This window comes from Clupea harengus, chromosome 19, assembly GCF_900700415.2.
Source record: "Clupea harengus chromosome 19, Ch_v2.0.2, whole genome shotgun sequence".
Lineage (NCBI taxonomy): Eukaryota > Metazoa > Chordata > Actinopteri > Clupeiformes > Clupeidae > Clupea > Clupea harengus.
In genome coordinates, this window is record NC_045170.1 from 21,931,979 (window position 1) to 21,955,990 (window position 24,012).

Genomic DNA, 24,012 nt, shown 5'->3' on the forward strand with positions numbered 1-24,012 from the left:
ACAAAACTAAAGTTCAATATTTCAAAGTTCAATATATCAAAAATCAATATTTGGTGGAATAACCTTGATTTACATTCACAGCTTTCATGCGTCTTGGCATGCTCTCCACCAGTCTTTCACATTGCCATTGGGTGACTTTATGCCACTCCTGGCGCAAAAATTCAAGCAGCTCGGCTTTGTTTGATGGCTTGTGACCATCCATCTTCCCCTTGATCACATTCCAGAGGTTTTCAATGGGATTCAGGTCTGGGGATTGGGCTGGCCATGACAGGGTCCTGATCTAATGGTCCTTCAGCCACACCTTCACTGACCTGGCTGTGTGGCATGGAGCATTGTCCTGCTGGAAAAACCACTCCTCAGAGTTGGGGAACATTTTCAGAGCAGAAGGAAGCAAGTTTCCAGAAATTTCATATTCATAAGATTTTAAAACAAGTTGAAGTATCCCCTCCCGAACTGTTGCTCTGTGAAGTTAACAATATTATTTTCGAGTATGTATGTAAGTATGCGCATATTGTGCGCACACTTGATGATAGTAATTGTGCTCATGACTTTTAGCCGCGTCTTTCCTAAAGTTGTGCTTCAGTGCATAGTGTGCCCAACACGTGTAGTGCGGACATATGAAGCCAAGAGTCTTTGACACGTGAATTTCGATTGTTTGCATCATTATTGCAGTAATAGTGAGTAAAGTAATATACCGGAAGACATCACAAATTGTAACACTTCAAATTATCTACATTACAGTATATTTGCCGGCTTTACTGGTAAGTCCGCCAAAATAAACGAATTATATTTGATACGATTGAGACAAGCAACGTTTGGTGGTGTGTCTGAAGTGATGATGCTGTTTTTCCGATTATTTGTAATTTGCCCACCCTAATTAATTGTGATCATCATCAGTAACGTTAACGGTACTGTGTTGATGCTAGCTAGCCCTGCTAACCTAGCAGTTTCGCGTTAGCTTACTATTGCACTCTGATGGTATCCTGCTAACCTCTCTAATGGAAGGAAATAATGTTAATCGTTCTCAGTAGATTGATCATAGGTTCCTTCTGTCTTTGTCGTACTATGCATCATTGATGTATTTATTTACGAGAAATCGGCAACGTTATAGTTTGCTTCAAGCCAAGTAATGTCCCATGTGTAACGCTTTTGTTACCTCGCCATGAACGGTGATGTAATGAATAGTGGGGTTACACTGTAACGGATGGTAGCTAACTAATCAATTTGTGACTATGAAATTAAAAGTTAAAGTTCTGGTTATGCTGACAAGTGAATGTTTTCTACATTGCCTAATAGTTGTGGCTGTTGTGTAGCGGGTTGTTGTAATAGCACGAAACAAAGGCCATGAGCACTTGGGTGAATCTAATGAGACTTTCAGAGGAATGTGGACCTGCTACAGACGAAAGAGGCACTGAATGTGAAGTACACAGCGAATACTGTAATTTCTTCTTTTTAAGAATTTGGCCACAGTCTGACCATGGTACAGATAGTACTCAGCAAAGAGCATCTTTGACGATATGAATATTGCAGCCATGTGTTGTTGATCCGGTTTGTAAGTAGATTGCAGGAGACTTTATCTGTGTTTACAGCAACATAGTCACAGTGACATCACTTAAACATAATACCCTTTACCCCAGCCAGTTTCAGGTTACATAACTTTTAATACTCTTCCCTTTCTTGCAATACTTCCAGTGAGCGCCACCATGAAGTACATCCTGGTGACTGGTGGTGTCATCTCTGGCATCGGGAAGGGCATCATTGCTAGCAGTGTGGGCACCATTCTCAAGTCGTGTGGATTACATGTGACTGCCATCAAGATCGACCCCTACATCAACATCGACGCAGGCACCTTCTCCCCCTATGAGCATGGTATGCTCCAGTCGCTGACGTGAAACATGATGGTGATGCTGTGTTACCAGGGCAACGGATGAGTGGGAGTTTGAAAGTGTTTGCAGAATTAGAAGCCGGTTGATGAGATGGAGTAGTAAAGATTAGAAAGTTGCAGATGGCATTGATTGTCAATGAATGAATATTTCATTTCATGTTCTATTGTGTTGTCATCTGCTGAGCTGCAATAATAACCTTGAACTGGTTCGAGTGTCCAGTAACCAGTTGCATCCTCTTATCTATATCAGTTGAAATGCAAGTCTGTTGTAAGTCTATGGCCATGTCCTCCTCCTTTTCAAGCACTTTTCTGAAAGTCCTCTTATACTTACAGGTCATGAGTAGTTCTGTCTGCTGACCACTGACCAGTCTGTCCCTAAACACACGGATTCAGTGTTAATGAAGTGCTTTGTCTGCAGTGTAAAGAACTCCAAAGAAGTGTAATGTCATTTTTAGGACACGAGTCCGTGTCTTAACCATGGTGGGTATCTGCTTGCTCCAGGTGAAGTGTTTGTGCTGGACGATGGCGGAGAGGTCGATCTGGACCTGGGGAACTATGAGCGCTTCTTGGACATCCGGCTCACGCGAGACAACAACCTGACAACGGGGAAAATCTACCAGTCTGTCATCAATAAAGAGCGCAGAGGGGACTACCTGGGCAAGACGGTGCAGGGTAGGTTTACTCTTAAACTGTGGTGCGAGAGAGAGTATGGGTGGAACATCATAGTAGTGATATTAAGATCCTGTGCAGACTAAAAGACATTAACTACTGACCATGTGAATGCCATTTACGTGACTTGATCGTATTAGTTTGAAGTGAAGTCTCTAGGGTAGTGTTATTTTTATATTAGTAGTCTTCTACCTTGGGAAAATGGTATAAAGTGCAACCTTTGTAGATGACTGTAAGAGATAAAAACTGACTTCAATTATCTGCAGACTTCTGTGGATCACTCTAAATCTGACTTTCAAAAAAAGACTAAGCTGATGGCATTGATCTGTCTCCATGCTGCAGTGGTGCCACACATCACAGATGCCATTCAGGAGTGGGTGATGCGGCAGGCACGGGTGCCCGTGGACGATGATGAGGTGGAGCCCCAAGTGTGTGTGATTGAGGTGAGGAGGCCATTCAGGGTGTGTGTGTGTGTGTGTGTGCGTGCCTGCCTGCTGAGTTACACTAGCTTTAAAGCTTTTAACATTGCTAATATAAGTCAAAGTAAAGGATTTCCATAATTTAGGCAGTCATTCATGTTGTGTGACTTTTTGTGTGCTTGCGCCAACTTACCCAACAGTAAAGCACACGTGCGAGTCGCTTTGGATGAAAGTGTCTGTCGCATGAGTTATTGCTATGTAAATGCTAATGTACTGTAAGCTGAACTACTGTTGCTGAAGGTACGTGACTTCTGTTGGAACTGTATCATTAGCTTGTGTATGCTAATGTCTGCTGTATTTCTTGTGGGTGCAGCTAGGTGGGACTGTGGGAGACATTGAGAGCATGCCTTTCATTGAGGCCTTCAGGCAGTTTCAGTTTAAGGTGAAGAAAGAGAACTTCTGCAACATCCACGTCAGCCTCATACCGCAGGTAAGAGCTACAATAGGATGCATAGTCTTTACACACACACACACTAAGGTGACCGGGGTGATGGCCATTTCAGTTAGTGGTAATACTGATATTGGTACGGATCCATGGATACCATTCAATTCAATTCAGTTCAATTTTATTTATATAGCACCAAAACAATACAATTGTCTCAAGGCGCTTTACAGAGCCCAGAGCCTGAACCCCCCTGGCGCACAAAGGCAAAACACACACACACACACACACACACACACACTCACCTCTTTTTATATCCTTTGTACAAACAGTAATTTTCTCTGTCTCTGTTCTCCTAGGACAAATGCGTACACAGACAGACACGCACACACACACACATTCTCTTTCACCCTGATGAAACTGATCCACACACTCACTGTGTCTTCTGTCATTTCCCAACAGCCCAGTGCAACAGGAGAACAGAAGACGAAGCCGACACAGAACAGTGTGAGAGAGTTAAGAGGTCTCGGACTGTCCCCAGATCTGGTGAGCGTCAACTTATGTGATTCGAGGTTTTCTCTGTGTGTGTGTGTGTAACATATTTAGAGAGGTACACAATTAATGGGTTTTGTGCCTTGATGTCTTTTGTGCTGTCATGAGTTTTGCCCTTGAGCAGTTTAGGAATCAGTTCAAAGTGCCCTTTGTTAGAAAAAAATGCAGAAATTAAACAAGTGATATGCTCACAGTAGTAAATGAAAGAATTGAACAATTAAATGAAAATATCTCTGAATTTAATTGCCTCATCAGATCATGTGTCGGTGTGCCACTCCTTTGGATAACTCGGTCAAAGAGAAGATCTCCATGTTTTGTCATGTGGAACCTGAACAGGTAGGTGTTTAAGAAGGATTGCTCTCTAAAGCGCTTTGGACAATGTGAACTGTTAATGGCGTCCATTCTGTTAATAGCATTGAACTGAACTCCGTAGGATCAGTCGGAATGCTTTTGGCAGTGAGGACTGAAAAAAGCACAAGCGAGAGACTGTTCTTTCAGAATTACATCATCGTTGTGGGTGTAAAAACATTCAAATGTTTTGGCGATTTAAAAACTGCACGCTTCACCTTTTTGAAAGGAATCCCTTGAGATGTTTTGATGCGGTGAGTGAGTGTTTGAAGCTTCCCTGACTCCCCCTCTCCTGCTCTGTCCTCCTCCCCAGGTGATCTGTGTGCACGACGTCTCCTCCATCTACAGGGTGCCCATTCTGCTGGAGGAACAGGGCGTGGTGGCCTACTTCTGCCGCCGGCTGGATATGCCCATTGAGTTGCGGCCCAGGAGGATGCTGGCTAAGTGGAAGGAGATGTCTGACAGGTGGGTGCAGATGAGCCCCGCGCCATAACTGCCGTGGCCTGGCCTGGCCATGCCATTGCCTTTCCTGGTGCTTCTAGAGTGCATCTGGTCATAGTTTCTCACTGAGATTATTGTGTTGGGATTCTGAGTAAAGGGCAGTGTTTTGCACCCCCCAATCAGCAAATTTTGGATGAATTAGTAATGCTCTCTAACTTGAATCCAATGGGAAGTTTCCAGACCACTGCATATGTAGTGTGTGTGTGTTGATTGGCAGTGCTTATTCTAAGGACCCGTGGTGAGAGGGGTCTGGGATGTCTGTGTAGCTCATCAGTTCTTTAATTAAACGGAACTCGACCTCTCTCCTCATTTGAATTAGCCTGTTCAAACGTGCCAGTTGTCTTTCGTTTGCAGTGTTACATATTTGTAGCCAGATAATGGATGGATAGGTGTATCAGAAAAGAAAACCTTCAGTTTTATCTCCAGTTTTTTGTATTGTGTCTAGTTCCATCTCTTCTGTGATCTTCTTTCTCACTGTGGCTCTGCCCGCACAGGTCTGACAGACTCCTTGAGCAGTGCTCCATCGCCCTGGTGGGGAAATACACCAAGCTATCAGATTCCTACGCCTCCGTTATCAAAGCCCTGGAGCACTCAGCCCTCGCCATCAGCCACAAACTAGATATCAAGGTGAGAAGCGCAGTCATGCTAATGAACTGACCGGCTCTACTGTTGAGATACCAGTCATGCTAATCTCTACTCTTGAGATAAATACATGATTAGACATCAAGCTGAGACATCAATGTTTCACTCACAGACTCTTCTGTTGAGATACCACAGCCGTGCTAATGTTATGATACAGAAGGAAATGGAGATTTGATGGGTTGTATTTACTGTTTTTGTGTGTGTGTGTGGTGTTGTTGTCCCTGTTGTTGGTATCTCTGGTATGTGTTTGCTAAATTGTAACAGCCACCGGACATCACATGCTCGAGAGCTCTCTCTGGAAATAGCCCCACATTCTCACCTTCTGTCGTTCTCACTCCCTCTCCCGTTCCCCCAGTCCACAGTCACTCCCTCTGTTAATCAAAATCATCTGATGTTTTACTGCCACAGTTGACTTAAATGCTGACAAATGTATGTGCCTGAAATAAATCAGGGTGTCAGAGATGACTGCCAATTTGCCTGGTAATAATGCAAAGCAGTAATCCTGGTTGAAATACAAGCAGGCACATTATAGTAATACAACACCAACTGCTTGACAGTCAGTAAATGCATTAAGAAACCTCTCGCTCTTTCTCTCTCTCTCGCTCTCTCTCTCTCTCTCTCTCAGTATATTGACTCGGCAGATCTGGAGCCGTCTACCCTGCAGGAAGAGCCGGTGAAGTACCATGAGGCCTGGCAGAAGCTGTGCAGCGCAGAGTGAGTGTGGGCAGAGCTATGTGTGTGTGTCTGTGTGGTCAGAGCTTTGTGTGTGTAAACTGTGTGTGTGTGTGAGGACCCAGTGGAATCAGCAGTGTGAATCTCATGAATGACCATCTGGAAGGCGTTCTGTTTGCTTGTCGTGATGTGGGGATTTTATACTGAAGGACTTGTAACAGACTGTACAGTCCTGGGAAATCTACCCACAATCTTGGCATCGCTTTCAGACAGTATCTCAGCTAATCTCAGTTTTTCGCTGCCGTTTAAGGTATGGGAGCTCTCAACTGGGAAGAGCTTGGATTTTTAGCAGTCGAGTCCGGCTTCTCAAGCCTCCAACATCACATGCCCATTATGCAATCCTTGGCTGAAGCACAGCTACTGTAGCAAGACTGTACAGAATACATTTGAATCGACAGTAGGGGTAAAAGCAACAGCAGTGTTGTGGGAGTGTGAAAGTGTCATGACTACAGACAGAGATTGAGACTGGTGGTGACGGGTGACATCGTCATGACAACAGACAGAGAAGGAGACTGGTGGTGATGGGTGTGTCTTCTGTTTGCAGTGGCATCCTGGTACCCGGAGGGTTCGGCGTTCGTGGAACCGAAGGGAAAATCCAAGCCATCAACTGGGCGAGGAAACAGAAGAAGCCATTCCTAGGTATGAGAATGACTTAACTGTTCAAGAAGAGCTAGCTGACACAAGGAACATGACTCAGTTCTTATGGTATTCTGTTCACCACAGAGATGCACATTTTTACTTCGGTATTTTGTATATTTTGGAAAACCTACAAATGGATCTGGCCAAAGATTCAGGCACTGTTTTATATCAAACAATAATGTATTACACATGAGCAAGCTATTAAGATTCCGAACAAAGTCAATAAACACAAACGCATGAAAAAGCTGTCTAACAAAAAGTACATTTTAGTGCAAACACAATGTTTGTTTGAGAGCTGCCTTCCAGCATGGAGCCCCTTAACCGCCATTATTACTTACTTGCAATACACAGTTACCTCACTTCAGGCTTGGCCAGAAGGCAGCTCACAAATGAAATTACCACCCCTCGTTTGTTAGGACTTTGCTAGAGAAAAAACAGCACTCTAGACATGCATTGGCACATTGTGATTGACAGTTGTGTGTGCGTGTGTGTGTGTGTGTATGCGTGTGTGTGTATGCGTGTGTGTGTATGCGGTACCACATGATCAGGCAGACCAGTGTGCCAGGTGCTCGCTGTGCCAAGGACTTTCAAGGCATTCAGCTTAGCCCCACATGTTTTCCCCCATTACTGCCTGATTGTACCCACAACCTCCAGCCCCATAAACATAATAACTATAAAATATTTCTATTTTATCCTGTGTAAATGTTATAATTTTGTCTTCATAAATGGGTCTAAGTAGCATAAGCCTGTCATCAGCAGTAAGCTCGTAATAACTGGAGCAGATCCCGCCATGATCAGCAGATTGTTGTGTTTGTGTTTTATAGCGGGGATTTATAACTCCGTTAGCTGTCCTGAGGGGACAGTCCAGGCTCCAGAATGGCGGTACACAGTATGCTGATGGCTGTGCTATAAAGTGGTTGCTGAGTTAATGCCTATGTGTTCGCTGCAGTGTACAGTAATTTGCTCTGTGTTGTACAGGTGTGTGTTTGGGAATGCAGCTGGCAGTGTGTGAGTTTGCCAGGAACACGCTTGGTTGGAAAGGTAAGCCTGGTTTTGTTATTTTGCCATTAACTTTATTCCGAAATGTCATTATTGTGGAAAATGTCCAATAGTTAAGATATTGATAACTCAGACATAGATGAATATGACCTTATCAAAGGGTTAACCAGGCATTTCGTGCTGTTTTTATAGACGCTAACTCCACGGAATTTGACCCAGATTCCAAACACCCAGTAGTAAGTTAACCCGTGCACCAACTGCATCTGCATCCTGCATCTGCTATTGCAACTGCTTTGTACATTTCTGACATCTGATTGGTTCCGCCCACAGGTGATTGACATGCCAGAACACAATCCAGGGCAGATGGGCGGGACCATGAGGCTTGGAAAGAGGCGCACCATTTTCAAGACCAAGTCCTCCATATTGAGTAAGCCTCAGTACAATTCAATTAAATCACTTATTTTTCGCAGTTAACTTTGCAAGGATATTGGCATCACAGTGTGTCCTATGTTCTCTCAGGAAGACTGTATGGCGACGTTGACTTTGTTGATGAAAGGCACAGACACCGGTTTGAAGTGAGTTTTTTTAAAGTTTCCTTGTGTACAGTTAAGACACATCTCCTCATGTTGCATCTTTTATAGTTGCATTACTGGTGGTCATCTTACTTACTTTGAAATGTATCGGATCACATTTAAAACAGAGCCAATGCCACTCTTGTCTGAAACAGCTGAAGTGTAAACTGAGTTCAAAATGGGGTTTGTGTTATGTATACCTGACTTGAATTATTCAGGGAATACTGAAATGGCCTACAATGTTTATTTTTACTTTCTTTTGAGCGTGGCATCCAGCAGAGCTGTGTTTGTAGTGGTATATTGACTTTGAGGTGTCTGTGTTCCCTGACGTATTCAATTTGTTCCTGCCATGTACAGGTGAACCCAGATCTGAAGCATCACTTTGAGGAGAAAGGCTTTCACTTTGTAGGACAGGATGTGGAGGGAGAGAGGATGGAGATTATTGAACTAGATGGTCAGTAGTCGTCTGTGTCTCTTTTGGTACAGGTTCTGGTGTCATAAAGGAAAATGTATCTTAATCTACCTCGCTAAATTTTAAAAGGACGTTGTACAGATCGTTTGGCTGTGTTCCTGTACATTCTATGAATCTTGATTTGATTTGATTTGATTTAATTTAATTTAATTTAATTTAATTTAATTTAATTTATTGTTTGTTTGTTTGTTTGTATTGTGTAAACATTTGTTGACATTTTTACCATCAAGAACTACTCGTGACCTTTACAAATAAGGATTCCGCTCACGCTTCTCTCTCTCTACCCCGCCCCTCTTCGTGACCATAGATCACCCATATTTCGTTGGGGTTCAGTACCACCCAGAGTTCACCTCCAGGCCCATCAAGCCCTCCCCTCCCTACTTTGGGCTCCTGCTCGCCTCCGCAGGGAAAATACACAACTACCTCCAGAGAGGCTGCCGCCTTTCACCACGGTAACCATCTCCCAGAATGCATTCTGCTCTGCCTGCAGCCATGTCATGTTTTTTTTGTTTTTCATTCTCCAAGTGTTACTGCATAGGTTTGCACGGTCAAGCACATATGTCTGCGAATGAGGATGGCGAGATGACAAACTCTGTTAAGACTTTAGATGGGTGGATATGCTTGTTATGTGATTGTGGAAACAATCCAATGAAATTCAGAAAGGTAGTTGAAAATGTGTGCTTCCATGTTTGCTGTAAAAACATAACTTTTGTGAGACTTGCCTGTGATGTACCAGTTAAGTTATGAATTACACACACAGTGTTACACACACACACACACACACACACACACACAGTGATAACCCCTGCACTTGTAATATCATCCTATATATAATGTAGAAACCCTTCTAGAGCATATTAGTAATGTGTTGTCTTTGTCTTCCTCACAGAGACACCTACAGTGACCGCAGTAGTAGCAGTTCCCCAGACTCAGAGATAGCTGAACTCAAATTGCCTAGCACTGGTCAGGACTGACCAACCAGTGGAGATCAAGTAAGTCCACGCCACCATTTTCTATGAGATTTACTTTATTATGCTGTTTCTGCAATGAGTACTTTGTTGTCTAATACTTTTATATTTACACATGTATTTTATGATCTCACTAGAGTGCGAGACTAAAGCACAGGTGATTGTACATATGTATGCATACTACCTGTACTGTGCAAGTCATATGTATTGGTGAATACATTTGTATGTAAGCTTCCTTGTCCTGGCCACAATCTAATTTACTGCTATTTCTGTCTTCTAGTGGTGTGGAGAGTTTTACAGCGACCAGGATGCATTGACGGACAGGGATGGAAATCATGGGGAATGTGGACCTCAGATTTTAAATGCCTTCTTTTTCTTTTTTAGTTTTTATATTTGTATAGAAACGAGATTTTTATTTTTTCTTCAATGTCTCCTTACCACTAGGAAACTCGAGAATTATCACCTCTGCTGTTAAACACTAGCCGGTGTTCTTGCCGCTAGTCAAAAACTTTCAGACATTTGGTTCAATTGGAGGGCTTATGGTGCATTTCCTGAATCTGTTTGCCTTCATTGGATGTGTGAAGTCTGTATTCTTACTTTATGTGAACTGAGATTAACAAAAAAAGTAATATCTGAATGAATGTGCAGGTATTAAGTTATTTATTTGGGCTATCAGCAGTATTTCTGGCGCAAAGTCAGAGGATACCTTCAGGGATAGGTTTTGGTGGGCTAGTCACACTCAACGGTTCCATGTCGTCAAAGTTTTCCCCAGTTGCTGTCGACTCTGGAAACATCTGGCCCTGATTTCCGTGCTTATAACCTTAAGTGTGTGTGTGTTACAGAAGTGGAATCCTAAGATTAGACATCAGGTGGTCTGAGTCTTCGTTCATGCTTGCAGATGTGTTCAAGTTTACAGCTCCGTATCGATAGTCTGTCTACATACCTGTCTAGTACATCACAAGCGGCGCCTTGCACTTCACAGGTGCTGGCTGGTGCATGTAGGGTGAAGAGATCGTCTCATCAGATAATTTGAGATCCAGGATCACTAGGACCAATAAGTTAAATTGCCGTTTCTGCCAAATCTCCTGTTTCAAGAGTTGAACCCAATCCTGTACTTTATGAACTCATGAACAGATATGCATTCATCAGCAACAGTAGTTTGATCATGATGGGATGTGGCATTCCTCCATTGACAGTACATTAGGATGGAAGTCAAGGACTGATCCAGACAAGCCCATTAGCCTTGTCCATGCAATGATTGACTAGTTTAGTGTGTAAACCACAAGTGGCATTTGGTTGTATGGAAATAGAATAAATGCCCAGGTGTTGAACTTCCTTACTGGTGTTGTCCCTTTCAATTTTACACAAGTCACTGTTCAGTCACCCATTATTGATAATACAGAAAACCCTTTGTACTGCCTGCAAGTACTTTTGGCATAACAGAGCTAACTGACCTGCACCAAATCTGTTCACCCTTTTATTGGATAGAGCACCTAATCAAGTTAAATAAAGGAATCAAAACAGAATCAACAGTTGATAAGGGTCGATGCAGAAATGCATGCCTGTCAAGTTAAGTCAAGACAACCATTTAAAGCCCAAATATATTTATTTCAGTTGGGGTGTGGCTTCAGTAACTTGAAATGAACCCACAGCCTCGGAAGGGAAATCATCAAAGGTCCCATACCTGAGGAGAGATGGACATAGATCAGAACACATTCCAACACACACACACACTTAATTGTCAAACACATCTGATCTCAGTCCCATATCCGTAAGCTTCATCCAACAGTCCACAAAGAAAAAAAGTCACATCATTGATCAGTGCCTAGTTCACAACATTCCATCAGTTTGACAGAAGCTGTGTAATATGGCCAAGTGTGAGGTTATACTACAAATGTTGACACGTACCTTGAGGCCTGCTATACTGCACATGCCAAGACAGCCAGAGGAACATCCTATGCACCAACAATCCTGGAAACAAAAATATAATGCAAACCATGACTGTCCGTATTACAAAGGAAATTATCTAAAATGAAGACTGACTGGAAAGCTAAAACTAAGAGGGTGATGTTTCGAAAGTACAGTGGCTGTCGCAGGCATGGAAGCGCTTCTGGCACGTAGTTGGAGAATCTGGCCCATGAACAAGAGCAGCCCCGTAGGAATCGTGCCAACTCGAGTACTAACACTAGATGCAAAGTACTGGTGCGGTCATGGCTGCCTACAGCTCAGTTACTTTATTGCCATATTCAACCACACAAAAGAGTAAACCCCTTACTAACCTTGTATTCAAAACGTGCTCCAGTTTGGTGAGTGGCAGACACCCTCATGGCAAGTTACTCGCCTCATTACGCATGCCAGGGCCATGGCAACGGAGTGTTCAGTAGATATTCATCCTATGGACACACAAGCAACGTTTAGCAAAAGCACTAAAGCAAATGTAAAACCATTGTTGGCATATCTGGCTCAGATATAATGGATCATTATCGGGTTTAGAAAACGCTCAGTGAGGGCAAGTTTGTCATCAATGCCAGACTTATTGAAGCCCTAGATGTCGTCCTGCCTTACCTTAAGACTGGATAGCTCGTCATCCATCAGGGGAAATCCCACGAAGTCTAAACAAAAACCACCATATTAATACCACAATCTACTTCAACTAGATCACATTTTGCATAACCTGTGGTAAGTGTACCTTTCCTTAATGTTGCCGATACAGCTACGGGTCAACTGAACAGCGACCGTCTGTAAAATAGTTCTTTACGCCCTTATGAGTGTGACTGCCACCATGAGGCAGTAGAGACTCCCGTCGGGGCCTAAGACTCACCAAAGGTCCCATACCTGAGGAGATGGACATAGATCAGAACACATTCCAACACACACACAGACACACACACACAGACACACACACACGTCAAACACATCTGATCTCAGTCCCATATCCGTAAGCTTCATCCAACAGTCCACACAGTAAGTTTTCGATCATTGATCAGTGCCTAGTTCACAACATCCCATCAGTACAACAGAAGCTGTGACATATGGCATAAGTGTGAGGTTATACTACAAATGTTGACACGTACCTTGAGGCCTTCTATACTGCACATGCCAAGAAAGCCAGAGGAACATCCTATGCACCAACAATCCTGGAAACAAACATATAATGCAAACCATGACTGTCCGTATTACAAAGGACAATTACCTCAAATGAAAACTGACAGGAAAGCTAAAACTAAGAGGGTGATGTAGGAAAGTAGAGTGGCTGTCGCAGGCACGGGGAAGCCATGACAGTCAACGTCTCCCCAACTCCTCTGGCACGTAGTTGGAGAATCTGGCCCATGAACAAGAGCAAACCCTTAGGAATCGTGCCAACTCGGGAACTAACACTAGATGCAAAGTACTCGTGCAGTCATGGCTGCCTTTAGCTTAGAGTTACTTTGCCATATTCATCCACACATTTAAAGAGTAAACCCCTTACTAACCTTGTATTCAAAACATGCTCCAGTGTGGCGAGTGGCAGACACCCTCGTGGCAAGTTACTCGCCTCATTACGTATGCCAGGGACATGGCAACGGAGTCTTCAGTATATATTCATCCTGTGGACACACAAGTAACGTTTAGCAATAGCAAAAGCACTAAAGTCAATTTAAAACCACTGTTGGCATATCTGGCTCAGATATCAATGGCTCATTATCGGGTTTAAAAAACGCTCAGTGAGGGCAAGTTTGTCATCAATGCCAGACTAATTGAAGCCCCTATATGTTGTCCTGCGTTACCTGGATAGCTCGTCATCCATCAGGGGATATCCCACGCAGTCTAAACAAAAACCACCATATTAATACCACAATCTACTTCACAAGCAAATAGATCACATTTAGCATAACCTGTGGTAAGTGTGCCTTTCCTAAATGTTGCTGATACAGCTACGGGTCAACTGAACAGCGACCGTCTGTAAAATAGTTCTTGACGCCCTTATGAGTGCGAATGCCACCATGAGGAAGGCGCGACTCCTATCAGGGCCTAATAACACGTCTGCACACAGCTAAAATTACCTGGTAATCGTGGAACTCGCCCAGGAGCATATCCATGGTATGCACCATCTCGTTAACCTTTATACAAATGAAAACCACATAAATGACACAAACAGGATTAGGCCAAAGTGTAATCCAATGGGCGCTCCCGAGTCAAGACTAGATTGTCCTTTTCCACAAATGTTGCTGATCAGCTACAAAAGCTAAACTGCGACCGTCGGTAAAAGATTTCACTTTAGGCTCCAGATTGACCGACTCAGCCAGGTGTAGACTAAATCGACTTCGATAGTGCCACAGACGTGTTAGCTTACTTCTAAGGCCAAAGGTAAAATAATGCTACGGTTAAACTGGTGTCGAGTTAGTTTTACCTGCATTTGCTCTCACAATAGTCAACACTAGAATTTGATCACTTTGAGTCATAAAGTTAAGATGAACGCTTTTAAAACAAAGCACTTGGCCGCAAATGACACAAGACGACTCAAACGCCGCCGCACATGGCTGTGCAAAACCGAGTCGCGCACGAACAGCTGGTAGCTCTGGAAAACAAGTTTCAAACCACGCGCTATCTGTCCGTCTGTGAGAGGCTCAATCTTCTCGCACTGTCTCTCAGCCTGACGGAAACCCAAGTAAAAATCTGGTTTTATAACCGCAGGACCAAGTGGAAAAAGCAAAATCCTGGAGGCTGGAGTGGACAGCACAATTCCAACCGGTGTTATTTAAATGTTGCTATCCATGGTGGTGAAAATTAAGGCGCTCGTATTCACCAATAGAAGTCTGAACATGGCATTTGCATGGAGCACACAGTTTTGTTTTGGTGACGTAAAGAAATCCTATAATTTCCTCACGAAAACGGAATTAGGAATGTTGTGCTTTACATCTGAGGAATTACTAAAGCAAATGTAAAACCATTGTTGGCATATCTGGCTCAGATATAATGGATCATTATCGGGTTTAGAAAACGCTCAGTGAGGGCAAGTTTGTCATCAATGCCAGACTTATTGAAGCCCTAGATGTCGTCCTGCCTTACCTTAAGACTGGATAGCTCGTCATCCATCAGGGGAAATCCCACGAAGTCTAAACAAAAACCACCATATTAATACCCCTGAAAATGCCCTCGGACGAGGAGAATCTTGGGGTACTGAAGGTCACTTGTGGATTGGATGGAGCCCACCCCTTGCCTGAACCTTCTCTGCAGGTCAGCCCTAAGGGGCTGGGAGATGTTCCTGTTCCTAACAGCCTACCCGAGGCCCGGGTGTATGACCAGGTAGCACCATCAGTATTGTATAATTTGCTTACACCTTAACTTATAACTATTCATTCAACATGATTTTTTTTTTTCAAATACTGTTTACTGAGCTTGTTTTGTTCCTTAACAGCATCAGTTGGATGCAAATCCTATGGGTGAGACTGAAGCAAATGACCCCATCTATCCTGCAAAACCTGAAGAAGCCATCACGGGGTATGTGGATTCACAGACAAATTCATTATATTTGAATGATATATTTCAGCAATGTTAGGACAACTACCTGTTAGGTACATTCAGAAGCCCTGTTGTTTATTATTGGCAGGTCCCATGACACCTGGTGGGCTTGGTACTCTGATAGATATGGATCTTTCTTCGAGCAGACGAACAGTGTCAACTCCACATCAGATGAGGTAACGTGCACATATGACACGCATACATATTTCATTTGCAGTGATTATTGGAACACATCTTGTCACAGTGAACCTAACCAGATGTTTTAAAAAAAAATCTATAAAATACATATTTGACCATCATATTTGATATTGTAGAAAATAGAGTAACTTTAAATCTAAACTAAGCTGTGTATGTTCAAACAACAAATTACGTACATTGTCCTGCAAACAGGCACAGACATTTTTAAAAGACCCTTTTCTTTGCACCGCAGTCTCTGTATCCTGTAGTGCATATTTCCATGTAATGATGTTCATTATTATGAGTAACTGAACATTGTCAGATTTTAAATGATTTTGTTATTTTGTTGATTTAAAAATATTTGTATGCTCCTTTAGTGTGATTACCTGGACTCTAACTCTGATGAAGAAGAACACGAGATGCATGGACATCTGGTAAGTTCTGACACCTTGTGCGAAGATGCTCAGATCACATGATCACTACTTAAAGAGTAACACTTTTCAGAACATGTACCCAGAAACATGTATATTCCCAGTATGGTAGAAACAAATATTTCTAATATCTATTGTGTAATATTTCAGCAGGCTTCGATGTCAGATGTCCAGAACGGAAATGTGGCCTTTCCAGGGCCACTTGTGACGTGAGTTCTTAAGAACAATGGTCAACACACCACCAGTACATTCATGCTTTAGCATGATTGTAAGATATTAAATCACATTAATATACTTTACAATGATTGCCACATTGCAGAGGTGAGACTGACAGCAGAGAGGTGTACCGCTACATTCTGACTGAATTGCAGCGGTGCATCAAAGATGACTCTGTCACAGATAAAGCAGGAACTGAGATTGTGTGGCGTATGCTAGCTCTGCTGTGGAGGAACAATGGCGTAAGTGTGACTCTCCAAGTGTAACGGGTTGATTGAGCATGTTGTGTTTGTATGTATGAGTATACACATTAAAACACACACGCTCAACCAGCGTGTGGGGATGGGGATACAGTAAGAGGAATGAATGATGAGGAATGATGAAATAATTTCAAGTTTCCATACAGGTTCATCACTGTGTCTCTATATAATTAACTATACTTGTGACAGATCCCAAGTTCTTCACATATTTGACAACAGAACACTCTATTTTCCAGATTGTGTCTGGTAAAGACCTGGCCACTGTACTGCTGCGACAAACTCTGGATGGAACTAAAGCTCCAGATAGTTGTGGGCAAGATATTGCAGAGTTGCTCATTTTGGGCAAGAAAAAGGCAAGTTTCTCCTGTGCTACTCCAGATATGCTGTTCTAGGTGATATAAACACACTGAACAGATATAAAATATAAAGACAAGAGTCTGACCTAATGTTTAATATGTATGTATGACTAAAACATGCTGATATTGTGCTGTAGGAGGCTCTAAGTATTGCTATTAATAACGGATACCGGGAGCATGCTCTGATCCTGGACAGCTTTTTCAGAAAAGCTTCATTTGGCCCGGTCATCAGTAGGTAAGGATGCTTCCATGAAATCATAAGACAAGGTGGTGACAGCTGTTCACATAGACCCTGTATGACTAGAAAGAGTGATGAGTGCTTTTGTCTGTTTAGGTTCATCAGGAGTCTTGATGACAATGACCTAATGAAAACCTACTATCAGGTCCAGCTACGGGAAATTCCAGCAGCTGCTTCTGTGAGTATTTGCTATTTAAGTGATCTGTGTGTGTATTTCTGTGTTACATGAGTACATATGAACGATATCTCACTGTCTTCACTGGGATAACTTCCTTCCAGACGTGTGGGGATAAGAGCTGGGGAGACTGGCGCCCCCATTTGGCCATAATCTTGGCTAACTGCATCTCTCCTCATTTAAAAAATGTCTCGGTCAAAATGATGGGAGACGCCCTTGGTAAGAGATGAATAACTAAGACTTGGCAGAAGACCATACGCCTAGCCTACCACATTTGTCAATAATCATTGAATTGAATATCCTTTTGTCATGTTCTTGATGTATTTCAGCATCGATGGGGCACATCTGGTCTGCCCATTTCTGTTATATGGCCATCCAAATGGAGCTTGGTTGCTACGATTCAAATTCCAGCCTGATTCTTATTGGACAGGATTTCAGGTTAGTCACAAGAAAAAAAGAATTTTTTGCAAACCTAAACAAGAAACTTTCAGTAAAATAACACGAGATTTCCCCCCTCTCTTACTGTAGCTTGCCATCCAAGCTATTTGTCTGTGATGCTGCAATCCAGAGAACTGAGATTTATGAGTACTTGCTGTCTATATCTCAAGGCAATCAATGTCCACATTTCCAGGTATATTTTCTTCCCTATTTTTTGTCAATGTTTAATAAAAATGTTTCATTTAATCTTTTTTCATTTCCTTTTCTGAACAACACTCAAACATATTGTCAGTTACTAGAAGAGCTTACTGTCTGGGTATTGTGCTTTAGACCTTCAAGATCCTCTACACCTGGAGACTGTTCAGGGCAGGACGCTTCACTGAGGCGTTGAGGTACACGGAGGCTGTTGCATCAGTCCTGGTAGCCTCTTCAGTGAGACCTTCCCCTGCTATGACTAGTCTCTTGAGGGTAAGAAGCATTTCTGTCTTTTCACCAACAACTTTTTTGATAAGCTTTGACATTGAGAAGGTCCTTTTTGGAGTGTTCTCACTGTTGTTTAAATTGGTTGCTGTATGTTGTTTGGCAGTTATGTAATGCACTGCCTAAGAAGATACCAGATTGGACGGAGCCTCTCTGGATGACAGCACTAAGAAGGCTTAGTAAAGACCCAGCACATGAGGTCCTCAATGGGCCTGAACGAGCAGATATAGTGGTGCTACCTGAGGCTCATCATACAGTCTCAGCTCAGGACAGAGGGTTGGAGGTGCCCAAACCAGGATGTGCTAAGAGGGACGTCCCTCCTGTTCCCCTCCAGGACGTCTCTGTTCCACTCGAGGAGGTCTCTAAGGCCCAGAGTGTGGATGTCCCTTCTGCCCAGGTGGCCCAACATCTAGATGTGGGGAGAGAGGAGAGTGATCGTCTCTCCAAAAAAACAAAGAAGAAGAGATCTGCCATGAAGGTTTGTATGACCAAATGCATGACCAAAGCAGTGAAAGATTGGCATGTAAACGGCTTTATTTGTCTTATATATTATTAGGTTTTTGTCTGACCTTGTGGTGTTTGTTTGGTTACAGCGGTTTTGGATTCGCTGCTTTGGCTGTTGTGGCAGAGCACAGGAGTAGTGCAGCTCCTCTCCATCAATATAAGGAGCATCATTTTACAACATTTGATCCTTAAACTAATTCATAATGAATTAACCTTATCGTTAATAAACGACAACTTTGCATTCCAGTAATGTCTAAAAGTGTTTTTCTTGCACAATAAGGGTGATTAGAAGTTATTCCTGAAAACCACCAAAGAATCCTAAAGAGGTGATCAAAGTCCTTCAGGTTTGTTAACAAAGTGTTCTATATTGGAATGAAATTAGTTGGTATTGAGGTAAAAATATGAGTTCTCATTTCAAAGAAAGTCTCACATACTAGATAGCTAACCTATTTACAAATAAAAATAACAAATCTTAGTTGTTGTTTTTTGAAGGGACAGAAGGTCAATAACTGATAAAATGAACAATGAAACACACACTTACTCCCTCTGATGGTCAACTTAAGGTGTGGCACAAACTGCCTCTCCGCCAGAGCATCCACCATGTCGGCACCCATCTGTCTGAATTCCCTCATTCAGGTCTTATTTGCCTTTGTGATCAATGAGCAATGCTTCATTTTTGTCATCACTGCACAGTAAGAGATTGCAGTCCAGAGTTTTACCCATTATGATACATTGGTTATTGATTAACAGTTATTATTAACAGTTATCACTAATGTTGCTGTTGTTGTCATTGATATGTATCAGTAATGTTAAGATTCAATGTAACCCAAGGTACAAAGGGTTAATAACATGATAGTGCTCAAGTGTTTTTTAGGTTGACTCAAGATGTTAACGAACAAACATGGTCAAGATCTCTTGATGCCTGGATTCCTGGATAGAATATTCTAGATCCATGGGCTGCAAACCACATCCCCTTCCAGATACCATACTAGGATGAATCCAAATCTAGCCCCACTCATGTAACTAAATATCTTCCAGCGCCACTAGTGCAAACCTCAACCCCAAGACTCTGGCTTACATCTCCACTGACCAGTGGAAGAACTGAGTCCGATCCACTGCTGACTGAAGTGGATTGACCATGGAGTGTTTCCATTACTGAGTATCAAACGCATGCTCGACACAAGTAAATACAGCAACAACATTCATAGCATGCCTGAGCAGTTGAGAGGTTGTCTTTGACCTTGTGCAAGTCAATAATTACAATACTTCATCGAGGCTTGGGGTTGTAGTCTATAACAAATTCTTTATTGATTCATCTGCCCAATTCATTTGTTTGATGTGGGTCAAGATAACGTGTCATTAGACCTTTTAAATGTCCCAAACTGAGCATAATTTAATAAAAAGGTGTTGCCCAATGCCAGGAAACCTTCAGCTGCTATAGGTGTGAGAAATGATTTGATGCAATTCTTTGACGCCAGGGGGAGCAGTCCTGTGGCACTTGACCCCAGAAGACCTGATAACGACCTGATGATCTTATCTGTTACATTCCGGTGAATTTCATACACCAGACCCTAATCTCACATATCAGCTTGGCTCCTGGCCTTTTGTCTATGTAGAGAGTCATCAGACGTGGGGCCTCATTTATAAAATGTTGCGTAGAGACCATCCTCCATTTTATCTAAGACATTTTCTGAAATTATCGTAAGTGTGATTCAGAGAAAACGAACGTACGCACAAAAAAACACGTGTACGCCAATCCTTCAGTTATAAATCATAAATGATCGTGGAATGGTGCGCAACTGAATCTCCGCCCTCAAAACGCCCCTACTTAATCAAATGAACATATTCTCAATGCACAAACTGAGCGCATTCTCAATGCACAAACTCTCTGTGACAATGGCAAGCAAGAAAGAAACATGTAAAAAGAAGAATTATAGTGAGGCTGAAATCGACGTTCTGCTGATGAAAGAGCAGATGCGGGCCAAAACATTGTTTGAAAGCCTGTCGGGTGGTGTAATGGCAAAAGCAAAGTATGTGGCATGGTAGAAGACACGTCTCCGAAGCACCAGCGGCCGCACCTGCAGCACGAGCAGCACCAGAAGCCGCATCTGCGGCAGCAGCACCTGCTGCACCAGCATCGGGGCCTCGTCGGCCATCACCAGCTTCCTCTTCTCATTCACAAAGGGACTTGAATGAGTCTGTAAGTGAGGTTGTTGCCGAACTCTGTCCGCTATTGAGGGTTTCTTTGAACAAACGTGCCTAAATAAAACATTCTGAAGAAAATGAACATGTGTGCATTTATTCTTATAGACTACTGTTGGTATAGTTGGTGAATCAGCTCCCGTCTTCTCAGCGCAGTGATGTGCGTGTTCCAGCCAGCTGGGATGGGAGGGTGGTCATCTTGGTCCATGCGCATTTTGTCTTCTCCTAGCTCTATGCCATGGCTTAGACAGATGTTGTGTAGCACACAACAGGCTAGGATGATCTGGCAAACCTTTTCGGGGTCATATAGCAGTCTCCCTCCCGATGCATCCAAACACCACCACCTTCCCTTCAGCATGCCTATCCTGCGCTCCACTACCGACCGCACACGGGCATGTGCTGTATTGAAGTGGGCTTCCTAGGCTGTCTGAGTGTGCGCAATCGGGGTGAGAAGCCATTGGGCATGTTTACGCAGAAAATCCTCTTTCACATTCCGCTGTTCCTGTGCACTGTATAGACATGTAATACATTTCGAACATAGAGGGATAATATCCTCTAACAACGCCAATGCAGCCATATCTCCTACTGAAAAAATGCAGCCATATCTCCTACTGAAAAAAACTTTCACTATCAGGCTTTTTATAGGCTATAAATTGAGCGAAATGTTTTACACCTGTGGAATTAAAATGAATACCTATTAGACGTGAATTTCATTCATGTATGAATTATTCAAATTGTTGAATTGATTTTATTGAGCGAAACATTCATTTGGCCTTTTACCATTAGCCCTAATGGTGACGGTGGTGGTGACGATGATGATGGTGAAACTGCGTGTCGGCGCTAGGAGAGTTCCAAATTCCTGCAGTACTCCAGTATTGCCACAAGGAAATGTACTTACACGAACTAGAACCGGACGTAGAGATACGTCCTTTTCTACGTCTAAGACGGTTTTTATAAATCTGTACTTAGACGTGGATTTGATCGCACGAACACTCTAAGATCAAATCTGTGCGTAAGTACGTTTTATAAATGAGGCCCCCGGTTCCTGGCTTTTGTGTCTCGGAGCTAGAGCTATTAGAACCTGATAGTTGGCTTTTGTCTACAGCCACAACAAGATGGTTGAAGCCAAAGGTATTTGCATCCATATGGCCCTGGCCATAGCCTCAAACAGCATATTCTTTCATACCTGATGACCTGTTAGGCTGACTTTTAGCCATGTAAATAACTATCTACAAAGTGCAAAGAAGCAGCATAGTGTCTTGGCCATGACTTATAGCCATGTAAATAAAAAAAATCCCCAACTGTTGAATTTAGTGTTTTATTTATAACAAATGTATATACAAACAATAATAAACAAAATAAGTAATAGAACAACAAGGTGCAAAAAAAGTACTATAAACAAACAAGGTGCAAATAAGTGATGTAAAAAACAAGGTGCAAAATAAGTAATAAAACAAGGTGCATGCAAAATACAAACTATAACTATATACTATTTACAAATCACAGTAACTTAAAGCAGGCACATGGTCGGCTTTCAGCTCCTGCAATAGGAGGTTGTATAAATGATTCATTACTGTCCGTCGCTTTTCTTTGGGCAGATTTTCGGCCAGATCACCTATGGTCTGCTGCCAGCGAGTCAATTCGTCTTGTAATGGACAAGGTTCCACGGGCCCATAGATCCTGGTAATGTTTTGCCTGTGCTCTGCGAGCGCAGAGACGTCCATACATCTTCTCCTCTTCTGTGTGCGAGGAGATGATGGCGGTACCATGGAGGCTGGAGGAGTGGCAGCCAGCAAACGAGGAGATGGCGGTATCCTGGAGGCTGGAGGGGTGGCCGGAGTCAGAAAACCTGAGGTGGATGGCTCGACGGAGGCCTCAGGTGCTGAGGTGGATGGCTCGACGGAGGCCTCAGGTGCTGAGGTGGATGGCTCGGGGGAGGCCTCAGGTGCTGAGGTGGATGCATGGATCCCCTCACCGCATAACGGCTCGGTCTGCTGTTCATAATAATAAAAGAACAGGCAATTGTTCTGTTAGCAATATGAAAATCGCATTTGGCTACAATGATGAAAGCAACATAACGGCATTCATTACATCAACAACGTAAGCACTTTAAGAACAGGCAGTTGGTCTTTGTTCGGTGCATTTTGTGTTTATGACCAGATGCCTGACCGAGCTGGCGAGTATAGCCTATATATTTTCTATTCTAATAGCACTGCTAGTGTGCCAACTCGCCCACAAACAGTTTGGTCTTTTAGCGATTGTATAACATCTACAATGCAGGCTCATTCACCAGCATTTATCCCGTTTTCCGTTTTGCAAAATGTTGAAGCATACAACGACAATGTCTATCTGCAGTGTGGCTCTCCCACTCTGATTACACTGCTAGCTCGAGCACAAAGAGGCTGTTAAAAAACCGATAAATATTTACCTTATTGTCGTAGTTTGACGCCGTCTCAAGATCTTTTATGTGTGGCATTGTCGTGTCTAAACACAGTCACCACGCGGTCTCAGCAAACAGAAGTTGAACAGCAGATGTAGAGTTCTTCAATACGGCTTTATTGCAGATTCTAAACAACAATAAGAGATGGACTCCGGAGGCGATCTGACAAATGTTACCCGCGCTCCTGTATTTAAAAGTTAATCGAACACTCCCACAACAGCCCTAGTTGGCTGACCCCTTCAACCAATGAAACCTCTGACCTCATCCATACAGAAGTCATTACTGTACCCAATGACCTTACCCCTTATTTTCATATAGCTCAATTACGTCCATCCCCTTTATTTCAAATAATAACATTTTACCCTAAATCTAAGCTAATTCACCTAATATCACATAAAGTTACCTATTCACATACTAGCATCCCCACAAAAATTCCCCTCTTTGTGTCCATATGGACACACTAAACCATTACTCATAACTACAGAAAATGCATATGATCAATATACTATACAGTAACACCATTACATTCCCATACAATCAATTAAAAATTCTAACCTTATCTTAAACATCCAATGCACTTTTTAACTAAATATTTCTAACCCCACACAATAAAACAATCTCACTAGGGCAATCCTAGATGATCACACAATAATATTTACAAAACCAGGGGAGGCAGAGCCTCACCTATCATCATGAAAAGTAAAAAACAAATAGTTAAATTGATTGGAGAAGTTAACAAACAATCACAGTCAA

The 24,012-nt window shown here is 42.7% G+C and overlaps 1 protein-coding gene, 3 long non-coding RNA genes and 8 other non-coding genes across 15 annotated transcripts; 3 read left to right on the top strand and 9 right to left on the bottom strand.

Annotated features, from left to right (window-relative positions):
- Window positions 1–563: 563 nt before the first annotated feature.
- ctps1a (CTP synthase 1a) lies at window positions 564–11,175 on the top strand. 2 transcript variants are annotated; one of them, XM_012831489.2, is made up of 19 exons: window positions 564–761; window positions 1,693–1,869; window positions 2,387–2,557; window positions 2,897–2,997; window positions 3,347–3,463; window positions 3,878–3,961; window positions 4,223–4,303; window positions 4,629–4,780; window positions 5,311–5,443; window positions 6,084–6,172; window positions 6,735–6,829; window positions 7,808–7,870; window positions 8,021–8,064; window positions 8,159–8,255; window positions 8,348–8,403; window positions 8,758–8,854; window positions 9,180–9,324; window positions 9,762–9,864; window positions 10,121–11,175. In XM_012831489.2, the coding sequence occupies exons 2-18, from the start codon at window positions 1,704–1,706 to the stop codon at window positions 9,844–9,846; spliced, it is 1,776 nt and encodes a 591-aa protein (XP_012686943.2). In that variant the 5' UTR covers window positions 564–761; window positions 1,693–1,703; the 3' UTR covers window positions 9,847–9,864; window positions 10,121–11,175. The 2 variants fall into 2 exon arrangements, with proteins under 2 accessions (XP_012686943.2, XP_031442032.1); XM_031586172.2 differs by having other exon boundaries at window positions 585–677.
- Window positions 11,176–11,285: 110 nt separating this feature from the next.
- Window positions 11,286–14,539, bottom strand: LOC105903707. 3 transcript variants are annotated; one of them, XR_004165843.2, is made up of 10 exons: window positions 14,231–14,539; window positions 13,884–13,940; window positions 13,608–13,647; window positions 13,314–13,427; window positions 12,915–12,977; window positions 12,530–12,675; window positions 12,406–12,452; window positions 12,120–12,233; window positions 11,749–11,811; window positions 11,286–11,524 (listed from the first exon to the last, which is right to left on the bottom strand). It is a non-coding gene; the product is annotated as an uncharacterized LOC105903707 (long non-coding RNA). The 3 variants fall into 3 exon arrangements; XR_004165842.2 differs by having other exon boundaries at window positions 13,884–14,537; XR_004165844.2 differs by lacking the exons at window positions 12,530–12,675; window positions 12,915–12,977; window positions 13,314–13,427; window positions 13,608–13,647 and having other exon boundaries at window positions 14,231–14,493.
- LOC116225129 lies at window positions 11,590–11,663 on the bottom strand. Its single transcript, XR_004165936.1, has one exon. It is a non-coding gene; the product is annotated as a small nucleolar RNA SNORD99 (small nucleolar RNA).
- LOC116225110 lies at window positions 12,298–12,372 on the bottom strand. The gene has a single exon (XR_004165917.1). It is a non-coding gene; the product is annotated as a small nucleolar RNA SNORD103/SNORD85 (small nucleolar RNA).
- On the bottom strand, window positions 12,522–12,654 carry LOC116225113. The gene has a single exon (XR_004165920.1). It is a non-coding gene; the product is annotated as a small nucleolar RNA SNORA16B/SNORA16A family (small nucleolar RNA).
- Window positions 12,757–12,828, bottom strand: LOC116225130. Its single transcript, XR_004165937.1, has one exon. It is a non-coding gene; the product is annotated as a small nucleolar RNA SNORD99 (small nucleolar RNA).
- Window positions 13,498–13,573, bottom strand: LOC116225109. Its single transcript, XR_004165916.1, has one exon. It is a non-coding gene; the product is annotated as a small nucleolar RNA SNORD103/SNORD85 (small nucleolar RNA).
- On the bottom strand, window positions 13,723–13,855 carry LOC116225114. Its single transcript, XR_004165921.1, has one exon. It is a non-coding gene; the product is annotated as a small nucleolar RNA SNORA16B/SNORA16A family (small nucleolar RNA).
- On the bottom strand, window positions 14,025–14,159 carry LOC116225112. Its single transcript, XR_004165919.1, has one exon. It is a non-coding gene; the product is annotated as a small nucleolar RNA SNORA16B/SNORA16A family (small nucleolar RNA).
- A 242-nt stretch (window positions 14,540–14,781) lies between the features above and the next one.
- On the bottom strand, window positions 14,782–14,856 carry LOC116225111. The gene has a single exon (XR_004165918.1). It is a non-coding gene; the product is annotated as a small nucleolar RNA SNORD103/SNORD85 (small nucleolar RNA).
- A 144-nt stretch (window positions 14,857–15,000) lies between these two features.
- Window positions 15,001–15,953, top strand: LOC122133781. Its single transcript, XR_006152982.1, has 3 exons — window positions 15,001–15,126; window positions 15,239–15,518; window positions 15,897–15,953. It is a non-coding gene; the product is annotated as an uncharacterized LOC122133781 (long non-coding RNA).
- A 1,589-nt stretch (window positions 15,954–17,542) lies between these two features.
- On the top strand, window positions 17,543–18,094 carry LOC116224915. Its single transcript, XR_004165798.1, has 3 exons — window positions 17,543–17,633; window positions 17,724–17,826; window positions 17,964–18,094. It is a non-coding gene; the product is annotated as an uncharacterized LOC116224915 (long non-coding RNA).
- The last annotated feature ends 5,918 nt before the right edge of the window (window positions 18,095–24,012 follow it).